Raw genomic sequence first — 14,909 nt, forward strand, 5'->3', positions numbered from 1 at the left:
GAGCTCGCCCTTCTCAGGGCGCCCGTACGCGTGTCCGCGTTGGAAACTCTAGCAATAAGTCGTGTCCGCGTCCGTATAATCTGGTCGCGTCTCGTCCGTAATATTTCTATCCGTCAATCCTAGCAATAAGTCGTGTCCGCGTCCGTATAATCTGGTCGCGTCTCGTCCGTAATATTTCTATCCGTCAATCCTAGCAATAAGTCGTGTCCGCGTCCGTATAATCTGGTCGCGTCTCGTCCGTAATATTTCTATCTGTCAATCCTAGCAATAAGTCGTGTACGCGTCTGTATCATCTGGTCGCGTTTCGTCCGATTATACTGGGCTGTGTATAATGGTCTGAATCACGGGAGAACCACAGGAAGGTGGCCCCGAATAAACTCTACTTTTACCAGAGCAACCGTGTGTCATTGTAAATCTGAGTCTCCCCTCTTCCCGAATCCTGGCACCGACGAGCCGATCCGTGGCGTCGGGAAAGGTGCTTCGTTACAATATGAAGCCGTCAACTTTATTACATTTATTTGATTTCGATAAATGTATTGATAATATGTATTCCTGGTTGTGTGAAAATACACATATTGTTACTGAAAAATTTAAACAATTTGTAAATATTTTACAACGTGATAATATTTGCGATGCAAGCAATGCCGCAAAGGTGATATGTGGAAGCAATATGTTTGACAACGAATCACTTATAGACAGTAAATTGATAACTTGTGCTATAAATGATATTTTGTATAATATTTCTAACAAATAAATTATTTTACTGTTAATCTGTGTTAAATTATTTCTTTCTTCTGTCTGATATGCATAGTCAACAAAATTGCCTCTTTGAATGTGCTCTGTAAAGAAATGATGAGTTTGCTATGACATAATGCTCTAGTTAGAACAAGAGAGATGAAATAAAAAAAATTAAGAGGGGAGGGACACTATAATATGTGCCCGTCGCTCAGTTTCAGGCAGTCGCTCAGGTTCAGGCTTGAAAATGAATAAAGAAATTATTGTTATTGAAGATGATGATGATGTGATGGAAGTAGACATTGTCCAAGATGATGAAGATGATGATGTGATGGACATTGCCCAAGATGATAAAGACATAATTGAAAAAGAATCAGACATTGAGGTGATTATTGTCCAGGATGATGAAGACGTTGTAATTGAAGAAGAAGAATCAGACGTCGAGGTATCCATAGCAGATTCTGATTATGATAGTGATTGTAGTGAAAATATTGATAGCTGTGTGCGAAATTTAAATCAAACTGATATCAATGATTTTACCGAATTAACAAAAATGTGTAATATTTTTTTTATTATAAAAATAAGTATGGTGCTAAATTCTGTTCGACGTGCTTCCTACGCGTAGCAAACTTGTATTCAAGTGCTCGTGCTGTACAAAAGCATGAGACTGCGAGATATGCTTTAATAGAAGGGAGTATTTGTTCTTACTGCAGATGCTCCTTAAATCAAATTGTATCGTGTCGTGTGTGCCCCGTCTGCATATACTAAACTATAATCATGTCGTCAAGGATGCCATATAACAAGTTTGAAAAATGGTATCTACATCTCACTGATAATAATAATTAATTATAATGTTGAGAGAATGAGAAATGCTGCATCGCATCACACAATTAAGACTGTGGAATCGAACTCTATAACTTTAGTAGTACAGTTTCTGCGAAATCGTGAACTTAGGATAAGGAGACCTCATGCAAAACTTTTGCATTATTTCTAAGAGCTCGTAATTATTATGTAAAAAAAGCGCGCACGTATAATGAATATTGTTTATTTTCTAAATTATCTGGGCATAGTTGTGCAATGTGTTATAAACATCGCTTACATCACGGGCTTAATTATGTGCATTGGAGAAATAAAGGTTATGGTGAAGACAATAGAAATGGATGGTCATATGAAATATTGACTAATTCGACACCTGATACGTCATCTGATTCATCCTCCGAAACATCAGACGCTGAAACAACACCGCCCGAATCAGTTCCGGAGCAGTTGTGAGATTGGTAAGTATCATTCTTAAAATTAATAAAATTAAAAAGTAATTAAATTATAATTAATAAAATTTTTTCTGTGTTTAGAAGCCAGGCATGGATCCGCCCCGCGCCGCCCTTCTTCGAATAAATTTTAAATATATTACATTAATTTTTATATATTCATATTTTATATCATATTAATTTTTTATATATTTATATTTTATATTACATTAATTTTATATATTTATATTTTATATTTTAAATTTACACACACATCTTTATAAATAAATATTTATATATTATATATATATATATATATATATATATATATATATATTGTGTAATTATTTTTAGATTAAACCCTCTTCTTACCTCTTGTTCCCTTTTAAATTATAAGTATATCTTATATAAGTAAAAAAAAATATATATACATATATTAAAGCACCTTAGAATTAACATTGTCATCATTTTCTCTCGCGTCATCTTGTCGCTCCTCTTTCCCTCTCTTTGCGCTCTCCTGTGAACGCTCTGCGTTACCTATCGCGTGCGCCTTGCGTAATCTCACGCGCTATCTCTCTCTCTCTCTCTCTCTCTCTCTCTCTCTCTCTCTCTCTCTCTCTCTCTCTCTCTCTCTCTCTCTCGCGTGCGTCTCTCTCGCGTCATCTCTCTTTGCATTCTCTTCACAGCGTTACCTATTATTGCGCTATTTTTGTCTCTTTCGCGTGCGTCTCTCTCGTTGTGCTCTTTCGTTGATGCTCTCTTCGCTTCCCCCTCCTCGCGCGCACACACGCACACATGCATGCACGCACGCATACACAAGACAAACGTACATATATTGTATATGTGTGTTTATTTTTATTCGCAAAACAGTTTTTTAAAACAATTATTCGTGAATTTTAAATTCAAATACATTTAAAACTTAAACATAAACTTAACATACACGTTTATGTTATCGTATGTTAGTTATGGTATATAGAAATATGTAACATATATTTATTTTACATTACATTACATAGAAAAATATTTTATACATTTATGTTACATTACATGATATAGAAAAATATGTAATATATATGTCTATGTTATGTAGTTATGTTGCAATATCATTTGAAATGTATCGAACATATAAATATATTCAAAGTGGCTGTTATAAAACCGTAACTACCATGTAACATTTACCTATAGAAGTAATATTACATGTCATATTCCTGACACTCGTGTTATATTACATATACGTCTATGTTATGTGCTATAGTTTGCTGGGAAGATAAATACTGGCTAAATTATTGTTTACGTGATATAAACATTATATGTATAGTACTAATTTTTTAATATTATTGCAATATACTATTTTAATTGTATGAAACTTAAATAGACTTAATGTTTATATAAGGTTATACTTTAAATAGATAGATGTTTTATCCTTTTGAGAATTAAAGGCGTTTTTATAAGAGCGTACCCGAACCTTATCGATCTTACACCTTTTGTTTTAATTCTACTCTTATCTCTAACTTCCAATACCTTATCTCTAACTTATAACTATCTCATTTCTCTTAATTGTTTAAGAGAGAGAAAGAGCAGTTCCTATCAACGCTTTTTCACTTTGGCTTCCGGTTTTCCATGCGTTCCTCACCTCCACATTCATACTTTTATTCATTCTTCCTCCCTTTCCCTCTCACCAATTTTTTCTTCTTCCGTTTCTTCCATTCCCTCTTTCCTTATTCTCTCCATTTCTCTCATTCATTTTTTTTCTTCCCCTTCCTCCTCCAGTATCTCCTCCATTCTTTCTCACCAATTTCTTTTGCCCTCTCCCTCCCACATTCCCCCAATATATGTTCCCATGTCTCTTTTCCCCTCCCGTATATTCTGCACCTACTCCCTTTCCTCTGACTCCCAATACTTCGCAACTCTCATTTCATTATTCAGCCTAAATCTCACTACCCTTCTTCACCTACTCTCTCCCCATCTTTTCCTCAGATATGCCGGTATTTCTTCCCCCTTTAACTCACCATATCATTTATTGTACCTTAACTCTCTTATCTTTTCCCTCATATACCTCTTCCTCTTCCTCTCCATCTCTTTCCCACTTTTGTCTTTATCCTCAAAGAACTTCTCTCTCTCTCTTCTTCCCAATGCTCTTTGGAATTGCCAAGGTGCTTGAGCATTTCTAGTAGGTGACACGAAGTATTCTTTCAAATAATTACGTAAACCCAAAGAAAGATCTCTAGCTCTATTAGAATCTATTCTTGATAATTCCTTAAAGTATTCTGCAACTCCTATAGCATGCCATCATTTTTCAAGATGTATTTCTTCATCATTCTCCGCACATTTAAGAATAAAATATTGGTTATTATTAGCATTCATAGCAAAATTATGCAAACAGACAAGTGCTTTACAAATCTTTTCTGCGTTCTCTACTGAGCAATATATTTTTCTGTGTAGAATCCTCCAACAAGAGGTAAAAATACCAAAAATGTTTTCTATACATAATCGTACTCTAGATAATTGATAATTAAATACTCGTTCTCATTTGTCTTCCTTGTTATTCTCCTTGGGAAAGAACGCATTAAATAGAGTTTTAAAGAGAAGGCTTTATCAGCTACTATAACATAAGGAAATAAAAATTTCTTGCTGGCAAAGGCATAGGTTCTGGTAAGTCTGCTGCATTACTTTCTAAGTTAGCAGTCAAGTTTGTCTTATTTCATACGCCACCATCACTTATTGAACCTACAAAGGAATCAGATTTCTCAGGTTGCGTTTCGATATTCACTGTCTGTACTGAAATTCTATAATCTACGTCACGTATATTATGTATTTTCAGCACTGGCAGTGAATATTGGAACGCAGCCTTATAAGCAAGACATAATAATGCTACTTTGTATATAAAAACTTGTGAATAAAACATATTTACCGAATTGATCAATACCAACCCACGTAAATTTGTAATTAGCATCACATAATGCCATAAGAACTACACTAAATAAAAACTTGAGATCCTGAGCAATGGCGGTGCTTGTATTTTCATATGGCGACTATCAAGTGCTTCTATGCAATTTGGAAACTGCCATTTCAAAGTTTTTTTACTGATAATATCAACTCCTAGGTACTTTAACTTCATTACTTTGCTCAATATTCTGGTTGTAAACCGCAAGTTTGCATTTTCTCGCTTCTTTAGTAATGATAAGTGACTGTATCTTCTGGATAGGAATAGTCATATTAAACTGTTTGGCAGTAAGTTTGAGTTTTTTTACAGCAGTCTTTGCAGATCATCGTTCTCCGCCATGCACCATACGTGGAAAAATAAGCAAATATTGCAAAAAGTCTCAAATAATCAATTACAATTACGTTGTCACAAGGAATGCTGAAACCCCCTGTTATATCCCTAAATGATATAACCACTCAGGTTACATCCGCTTGATGACGAATGCCGATTGCGCGAGAAACGCAAACGCTGCGAGACACGCGCGAAACCGAAATTGCCTAAAGTGCAAGCGAAGCAAAAGGTCTTTGAATTTCTTTCGTTTGCACTTAGGCTCTTGATCGAGAAGGCCTGTTGCCAGGCACCCCTTCCGATCAAGAAACCTCCTAAAAAGCGACATTATATAAGTCGAGCAGAAAACGCGCTTGAGGCAGTCGCCATCGAATTGCTAATTAAGAGTAACCACGCTAACCGCGTGCGATCTATAACATCTTATCGCAGATGCGTATCAAGAAAGTAATTAGATTTACCCGCGTAGATCGCGAATTAAATAAATATATACATATTATTGCTATCGCAAGATTAATTTAAGTAACCTACACTAATAGGTGCAATATTGTTAAAATAACCCAACGACAAGTGTTCAATTGAATACGTAAAAGTTGTTTAATAAAGAGTAAAAGTGCAAGTGAATATACAAGTTAACTCCGAGCCTGCTCCTGTCGCCCCGGATTTCCATCCTAATTTGGCGCGACCCCTTGTGCCTTACCCGAGGCACACAACACCCCATACTGACTCACCAGTGTCGCGCAAAAACCGGTAAAAGCCCTAATTAACTCGGCTAACGAGTGCGTACTCCCGACTCGCCGAACGCGAGCAGGTAGATCCGACAGATTGGCGCGACCGCTCGACCCGGCCAGACGTTGCTGAGAACGTGGAGAAAGATATCCAGGCTGTCAAATAAATCAGAAAGGACTTCTTCCGGCGAGACTACCCATCTTTTCGTGTAATTAAAACGTCCGCTTTATGAATCTAAGTCTCAACCATTCTGACCCAATTGCGATTTTGTGTAAATTGTTGGCGTGCGGGTTTATCCTGTCTTTCGAGGTTATTTTCCATAATTTTTGGTGTTAGCATAGGGGCGATCCTGGTTAAGCGGCGAGATCGCGATTTTTTACGCGTCGTTATCATTTGCTGGTAAAGCTTCGTCTCTCGGGGATTCGGTTACCGTTGCGCCTCTCCCATTGTTGTCGCGCTTTCTTAATATTAAGAAAATTTTGTGAGTTGCATCCGTGCATGTATTGTAAGATTATTTTGTGCATTAAAATCCTCCAAACGTTCTTGAAACTTTTGGATTTTATTTGAGAAAATTTTGCATATTTTGAGTGGTCTGTACTCAGGGTGGCGTGTCTTATCCGATGAAGGCTTTAAAAGAAGATTAAAGGAATGCAGATCGAGCAAAGGCCATCAACGGAGGATCATGTCCGGAAAATATATTTTTCGACACAACTTTTAATCGTCTCTACCGGTCAAAACAAACCGCCGCTAAATTTTTCTCTCTTCCGCAAATATGATGGTAAATTAAAGGGAAGACCTCTCTATTTAAGATTATATCGTCGTGACTTCCGCGGGCCTTCTGCTTATCACTGTTCGGTCCGGCGAGAATGACGAAAGCCCCCAGCGAGAGTATAACGTCCCGACAAAACCGACGCAGACGAAACCGGTGAGACAAACCATTGTACAGCTAGTAATTTTCGCGAGTAGATTTCGGGAAAGCCGTTTGTCGTCGAGTAGGTTGTCTAATTTTAAAAGTTATTTCGCGTTTTCCGAAAGACGTAATAGACATTCCGCGTAATATTTTTACAAAGACGACCGATCGACCGTGTGGCTTCTCCCTTGAAAATTCTTCAGAAAATTCTTTCTCCCGTGAACGCCGCCGTCTTCGATATTAGGTTATACAATAGTATCTTGTACTTTGATTTTGAGTGTTCTAGTTCCATAGCATGTCGTAATAATAGAGTACTGTCCGTGTTTGTATATTCGTATTGATGCGTAACGCCGTATATTCTGCGGAGATTGTAATTGCGTACCGCTGACTCGATCGGCCGCATTTTTTCTATTCGATATATTGTCTTTTACCCGTGTGTATAATATTTTTGCTATAATTGCGACTCTTTATTTTATATTCTTTTCACTCGATTGTAGGACTGCGTATGGAATAGCGGTATCGTAAGCGCTGAGGTATTAGTTCACGCCTAGCGACTAACTACGACGAGCTAATCTAATTTGCGGGATTGTCGTCGATTTCTTTTGTTGGGATATTGGATCCTTCCTCAAGAAAGAACCTTCCATAAATTCCGAGAGATTTCTCATCGCTGGCGCCACGGAAATCAATTAATTCGGTACAGCCTTAATAAGCATCGTGCGCTAATTATATTTGCCGTGCGGGTCGAGAAGCGAACACCCGCGCCTCGTAGAATCCAATACCTCCGTGACGGATCAAGACAAAGTCACAGGCCAAACCACCGTCCCGCGTACTCACATTGTACTAAATGCACACATACTTCCGTGATTATATTTTATTTTATTTTTATTTTTTATATTCTATTTACTCGATTATATATTTCCTTATATTCTCTCAACTCTATATCTGATATTTTCTTTTGCCATATTCTCTATTATATTATATATATTCTCTATTATATTATATTATAGATAATATATTCTCCTTTATATCACATATTGTGATTTTTTAATAAGCCACTCTACCATGCTCTCCCATTCAAACTCCCATCTTTATCTTTTGACGCTCTGAGAGAGCAGAGTTATAGTTGTCACGAGAAAATTTGATTTTGACAAATTTTAGTGTTTCTATTGTGTATTCAGCGTGGCGCGGACACCCGCGCCTGGCGCCCAATGTTTTGCCCTGCCGTGGATCATTAATATTGGTTTGAATTTTATAAATAAAAATCTCTGAGAATTTCTCAATTAAGTAAACGGTTACAATTTATAGTACACGTTACGTATACTATTGTTGTGCTCCTGAATTTGCTGAGCCCCCGAAATCTATGAATGCAACCCCTTAATGTTCCTGGGAGAACGTGTTGTCAAGGGGTTGTTGATAAACAACCCCCAGCTTTAGATGTTTTTGGGCGCCATCGTGGATTTGTTCTTGAGCTGTCGTCCTGTGAGGACATTTCTTCTGACAGCTGAGACTTGCGACCGTATTATCTTAGATTTATGTACATTGTATTATATTTCATCACGGTGTATGGTATTGTGATATTAAATATCATTTCTGTGTTATGCGAGTGTATTTATTTCGGGCGTGAGTGAGTGTGTGAGTGACCGATTGCCAGCAGACGCAACACTATAGATACATGTGAGAATAAAAGATACTTTTGTGCACAGAATAAAATATCTCCAAAATCTGACGTGATAGAACAATTCGGGTAACGAATTCCGTTTCAGCACGTCAAATCCTTCAGAAACGACTATTGAGATCTGAGAATGAAAATAGACGTCGCCCTTTATTAAGTTCAAACTTTTGAATCTGTTAGACCTAAATATATCGCATTAAAATATTTACCAGGCCCATGAAAAGTTAACAATTTTGTAAGTACTACTTAGGGTTGCACCTTGCATAATATATGTCAAATAAAAAATAACTTGTGAGGTGTAAAACTAATGTCACTATTTCTTTCTAAAAATTGTTCACTGTGCGATTTCGCGGCAACGCGGAGTGCGAAGCAGTGCGTGAGTGTCGGACACGAGGAATACAGAGCACGGCACAAAGAAACGTAAAAGAAAAGAAGACAAAAGTAACCAATACAGTATATTTTACACCGAACTATATACATTATATACAGAAGTGCACAGGCGATGCATCATCAACACTACAAGAATCGACGCAGATATTGCCGGAAGTGCAATATCTCACCTTTCTTTGTTAATTGTCCGAAGGAAGTATGAACGATCAAGAAAAAGAAAAATCTCGGTCTACACGCGCGAATGTCGATAAGACGAGTGAGGATAATGGCGCGGGAAACAGCTTTATCCCGCCGACCTTCGAGAAGATTCTGATGTGAAATTACCGAACTTGTAATTTTGCAACATAAACATATGGAATCTTCTCGAGTGTCGGAGGACAAAACTATTTTGATTCGACTGTTGTGTTTTAACCGTCCGCGTAAACGGGCGGGCGACCGCTAAAGGCATTTTGCGCGCGGAACGCGCGCAACGTGTTGACGTCCGGCGAGTAGCGCGAATCGGCGCGCCAAATTTGATATCGTGTGTCAGGATTAATTCTGCCACGATGCATTCCTTGCACCCATACACACACGCACACACACATGCATGCGCACATTCTCTCTCTCTCTCTCTCTCTCTCTCTCTCTCTCTCTCTCTCATCCGCAACATTCACTCTCTCGACCCTCAGACCAAAATTAATGAGGCTCTTTTATAATAAAGTTTTGACGATTTGTCATAAACATAATCACACAATGAGTCGCTTTTTATACGTTTAACGTCGTGACGCTATAGCGCCACTTAATATCTTATTAAAATAATTTTTATGATTTACCTAGGGAACATGTCTTCTACTCGTTCGTTTAAAATCGCTACTTCTTCTTGAAGTTTTTCTTCTAAATCGAATTTTGTTTGTTCATACATTGCTGAATTACGCTCAAAGATTAACCTAATACGTTTTAACCATTGGACAGTTGTACTGTTTAATTCAATATGATGCCTGCTCAGAGTAGTCATCTCAATCAGCAAACTCATCATACGAAGAGAGAGGGCTATTTTATCTTGTAATTCTATCATCATTGTGGACGTTGCCTTTAGCATGTACTGACCTACATAAAAAATGCGATTGTCATTATTAAAGTATAAAAAAATACACCTTGATACACCAAAAGTATTTAAAAATAATTATACAGAAAAATGTAATAGATATGTATAAGTGTTGTACCTCTTATTTTCAGTATTGTAGGCGCGAGTTTTAAGTCTTTGTACAGATACGTCCCTGTTTAAATATACATTTATATACACATATAAGCCTACCTAAAAGAGAGCGCAAATACGTAAGGTATGCCGCCGCTTACCTATCTATCCATGTACGCGAATTAGGATAACGAAATTGCGGCAATAGTTGAGAGTATGTGAAGAGAAAGTTCGATAAGCGCAAAACTGTTTACATGTAATTTTGGTGTGAGCGCAGAATGGCACGCAATATACTTTGTTAACGTGTGAATTTGTGTAACCTCAGTACTTATAATTTAAATAATTAAAGATTGCTTTTATTTTTAAAAGATCAAATTTACACCAGTGTTATATTTTTATTAAAACCTCTCGGCTCCTTACAGTATAACAAAAGTATTCTTTTTTAATGTTTGATTAGAAGAACATGCTTTGTAAATTAACATCTTTACCTTTAATTAAATTTAAAATTATCTTTTGTTTTTTTCCGTTTATACTTAAAATAGATATAAATATATAAAATTTAGTTATTTTTTAGACAAATAAATAAAAAAAATGAATTTCACAATGGACAAATATTCTTTATTTATTATCAATATTATAGATGTGATGTTAAATATAGACATCTGAATTTACAAACGTTTAAGCATGCGTGCGTGTGTGTATGTGTGTGTGTGCATATGTATTTATGTACTGTGATGACTTTTCTTGAACGCCCGGAACACTGAGGCGACAAGCGGTTGTCATCAAAAGAAGGAAAAATTAATAATTGGAAATTTTATTAATAATGGGTTACGCGGTAACAAGAATTGTGGTCGCTCCGCGCGTACCACAGCAGAACGTCAGCCAACGATTACGCGAAATGATACTTAAATGGGCACCAGACACGATTTTCCACGTGACAATTGATGACGCATAAGGACGAGATACAGCATCAGATTATGAAGAAAATGAACCCTGCGTTTGTAGCGTTATCAGAAATCAGAGTGACTGCTGAAATTGAAGACTTTGAAGTAAGCGTACCAGGTTATAGTATGATTAGATGTGATGCTGAAAACAGAAATACACGAGGGGTTATTTTATATATAAGGGATGATATTAAATATGAGATAGTATTAATAAAAAAAGTTAGAAGCGAATTGTTGGTGTGCTGCGATTGAGGTAAAAGATAAATTGTATAAGGGAGTGATAACAATAATATATCATTCACCGAGTTTATCGCATGGTGATTTTGTGAGATTTCTGGAGGATATAATAGAAGAATTAATAATACGAGGAGAATGTATAGTAATAGGAGACTTTAACATAGATATTATGTTGGATTTGTTTTATACAAGGAAGTTGCAAACAATGTTGAACTTGGGCATGAAACAATATGTAAATAAACTGACGAGAATTACGCAAGTAGAACAATTCTAGATTTAATTTACGCTAATAATAAAATAGGAGTGCAAATAATTCATGAACTTAAAATAACGGACCATGCGTGGTTAAAAGTTGATCTTAATGCGAATAAAATTAGTAATAAATACAGAAAATTTAGTGCTAGGAATTTTAAAGAGTTTAATGTAAATAAATTTATTAATTTAATGGAAAATAAATTAGAAAAAAGCCAGGATATGAACGTCAGTGCAGAGCGAAAAAATTTGTTAATAATATAGTAAACGAGTTGGACATTACAGCACCTAGGAAAAAATTTAGAATACCGAAAATATGGGAAAAGAAAAAGTGGTTTTCGGATGAAATAAAGGAAGCAGCGATTAAAAGGGATGAGGCATACAATAAAGCGTTGTATGATGATACGGAAGAAAATTGATTACAGTTTAAAATAGAAAGAGATGCAGTGGTTAAACTAATCAAGACAAAGAAAAAAGAATATTATGAAAATATGATAGATCATAACAAGGGAAATTCGACATCTATGTGGAAAACCTTGAAAGAAATAATAAGAGACGAATTAAATTGTACAAGGGAAATAGAGAATATAAATTTTGAAATATTAAATAATACTGAAGGGTGCAATATAGCTGATAAATTTAATTTATATTATATACAAAGTATTGATGACATAGTAAAATCTATAGATAGAGATAAATTAGAAAGTCCAGGTAAAAGAATTATTTTTGTTATTGAAAGCGAGGAAATAATGGGAAAATTTTGAGATGGTTAAAAGAGAAGTTAAAAAAAATTGTTATGGAACTACCAAAAAAGAAAGGTACGGAAGAAGGAATAACTAGTGATATACTTAAAGCAGTATTTTATGTAATAAAGAAGAAATTTATTGATATTGTTACGTCCCTGGTTTACATCCCCTGAGCACCTTCATCCCTTTTCATCTCCTAGGAGGGTTGTTTATAGACAACCGGCGTTCAAATGTTTTGGGGCGCCATGATTAGATTTGGTCTAGCTGTCGCACCGAGCGGACGCTTACGAGACCGATGGGCATTTTGGCCTATTATATATTGTATTTCTTTGCTTTATTGTATTGGGTCGTTTCATTAAAACTCCTTTCCTCATTACGAGAATTTATTCATTCCGGACGCGAGTGAGAGTGTGAGTGACATCTTTTTGTGAGACAGCGCAAGAGACGTCGCGAGGACGTAACAATATAATAAATAACTAAAAATTAATAGTAATAAGTAATAATCAAAGGCCAGGTTAAACAAGCAAAAATTTTTTTCAGAGGTAAGATTAATATTATTTATTACATTGACATTTAGGTAAACGTTTCAACCGTACTCGGTCCTTTTCAATACATGCTAATATAATTAAATAAACATTAAATTAAAACATAAAAATCTTAGGTACAAGTCTAATAATATAAAAGTCAATTTTAAATATCAAACATATTCCGCCGATTAGAAATTGCTTACACATTATTCCGTTGCGCTTAAAGTTAATAACGAAATTTGAAACAATAAACAATTTTATCAACACCCCTCACTGTGATGATCGTGAAAATATCATCCACATATCTATAAAACAATGAAGTTTTGAAACTTAATCTTTCCAAGCAATCCGTCTCTAAGTCGTCCATCACCATATCCGCTAATATGGGACACAATTGTGTCGTCTTTTAATGATTATCATCCGAGATTAAAATTTACGCATGAAATTGAAAATGATAACGCGATTAATTTTTTGAACACTACTGTGATCAAACATAATGGTATATTGCTAACTGATTGGTTTACAAAATCCACTTGCTCGGGTAGATATATTAATTATTATTCTAATCATCCTTTTATAAATACAAAAAGAATACCATTTTTAGTCTTGTTGATCATGCAATTTTATTATCGGACGACCGGTTTCATCAAAGGAACATCTCTAAAAAAAATCGATATTGATGAATAATTGTTTTCCGTCGGATATTATTAATAAGTTTGTGAATAACAGGTTAAAATTGCTTAAGACACGAAATAATGACGATCGTAATCTGGATAACGATAATTCAATTAGTACAAAATTTGACCGTATTATACAATTACCGTATGTCAAAGAACTTAGTGAGGATGTTTCGAGATTGTTACAATTTACTGGCATGCAAAGCATTTACTGCATACCGAAAAAATTAAATACATTAATTAGACGCGTCAAAGATCCTTTACCTTTAGAAGAAAAAACAGGAGTAGTATATAAAATTAATTGCGCAAATTGTTCCTCATCATATATTGGTCAAACTAAACGACAATTAGGCACACATATAAAAGAACATTTTAATAATTTTAAAAAGTACACAATAGTAATTACTCATTGTCAGTCATAAGTAATCATAAATTAGATAATGGTCATGATTTCGATTGGTCTGCTCCAGAAATTTTACATCATGAGAAATACGTAAGTAAACAAGAAATCGCGGAGATGTTTTTTATCAAAAAATTTGACAACACAATTAATTTGCAGAAAGACACGGATAATCTAAATAATGTTTACAAAAAACTAATAAAGGTCGTTTAGTTTGATTAAAATAGTGAGTATATAAGGAGCTCGAAATCGACACGATAACATAGTTATTTCGTTTCATAGTATCATGTTATTATATGATGTCAGATTCTAAGCTCGAATTTTTGTTTTTTAAAAAAAGTTGTGATTTACTTTGTTTTAAGAACGTAGATATGTTTGCGTATTGACGTGTGAAAGTTTCTATATATTTTATTATTTTTATTTTTTTAATTATTATTAATGTTATATTACAGCACTTGATAAGGGCCAAAACCTACGGCCGAAACGTTGTGAAAATTCAATAAAATTACTTATTTGCCAGAGTTGGTCGATTGAATCATTACCATTTTTTAATCATTAAATAGTTTTTATATGTACACAAATCAAAGCAATTTTTTAATATTTCACATAAAAAGATTTGGATATTGTTCCGAATGGAATACTTCAAGTTTATGGTAACCCTTTTACGTATTGAAGATAGATACAAAAACAACATAATATACAAAATTTTCAGCCGCAACGAATCATTGTCCCAAAGTTTTACATAAAAAGTAAATTCTCCAAATGTTGCATTAAACGGAGTAACGAAACACTGTTGTTACCTTGACATGTGTTGTAAAGATCATTATCCTAAATAACACCTAAAAGATTTTAGCTATCTCTCATTGTTTATTAAAAATTTTTTTTAATGGTATAACTGAAATAGCACTTATCATAGTTTTTTGAATTAACTCGCTTTGCGTGGAAAATTTTAAATTTATGTAAAATCTCGCTTTGCATAGAAAATTCTAAACCTATGTGGT

General features: G+C 35.1%; 1 protein-coding gene and 1 pseudogene across 1 annotated transcript in view; both read right to left on the reverse strand.

Annotated features, from left to right (window-relative positions):
• The window catches only part of LOC114944746 (dynein axonemal heavy chain 12-like), a 148,420-nt gene that overhangs the window by 54,193 nt on the left and 79,318 nt on the right, over nt 1–14,909 (reverse strand). The window contains exon 7 of the mRNA XM_085481870.1: nt 9,764–10,037. Coding sequence (XP_085337996.1) covers nt 9,764–10,037 — 274 coding nt within the window. The remainder of the gene's footprint in view (nt 1–9,763; nt 10,038–14,909) is intronic.
• LOC146723482 (uncharacterized) lies at nt 3,996–5,046 on the reverse strand (annotated as a pseudogene).

The sequence above is a fragment of the Nylanderia fulva genome, unplaced genomic scaffold (genome assembly GCF_048542155.1).
Source record: "Nylanderia fulva isolate GAGA-0341 unplaced genomic scaffold, ASM4854215v1 Scaffold193, whole genome shotgun sequence".
Taxonomy (NCBI): domain Eukaryota; kingdom Metazoa; phylum Arthropoda; class Insecta; order Hymenoptera; family Formicidae; genus Nylanderia; species Nylanderia fulva.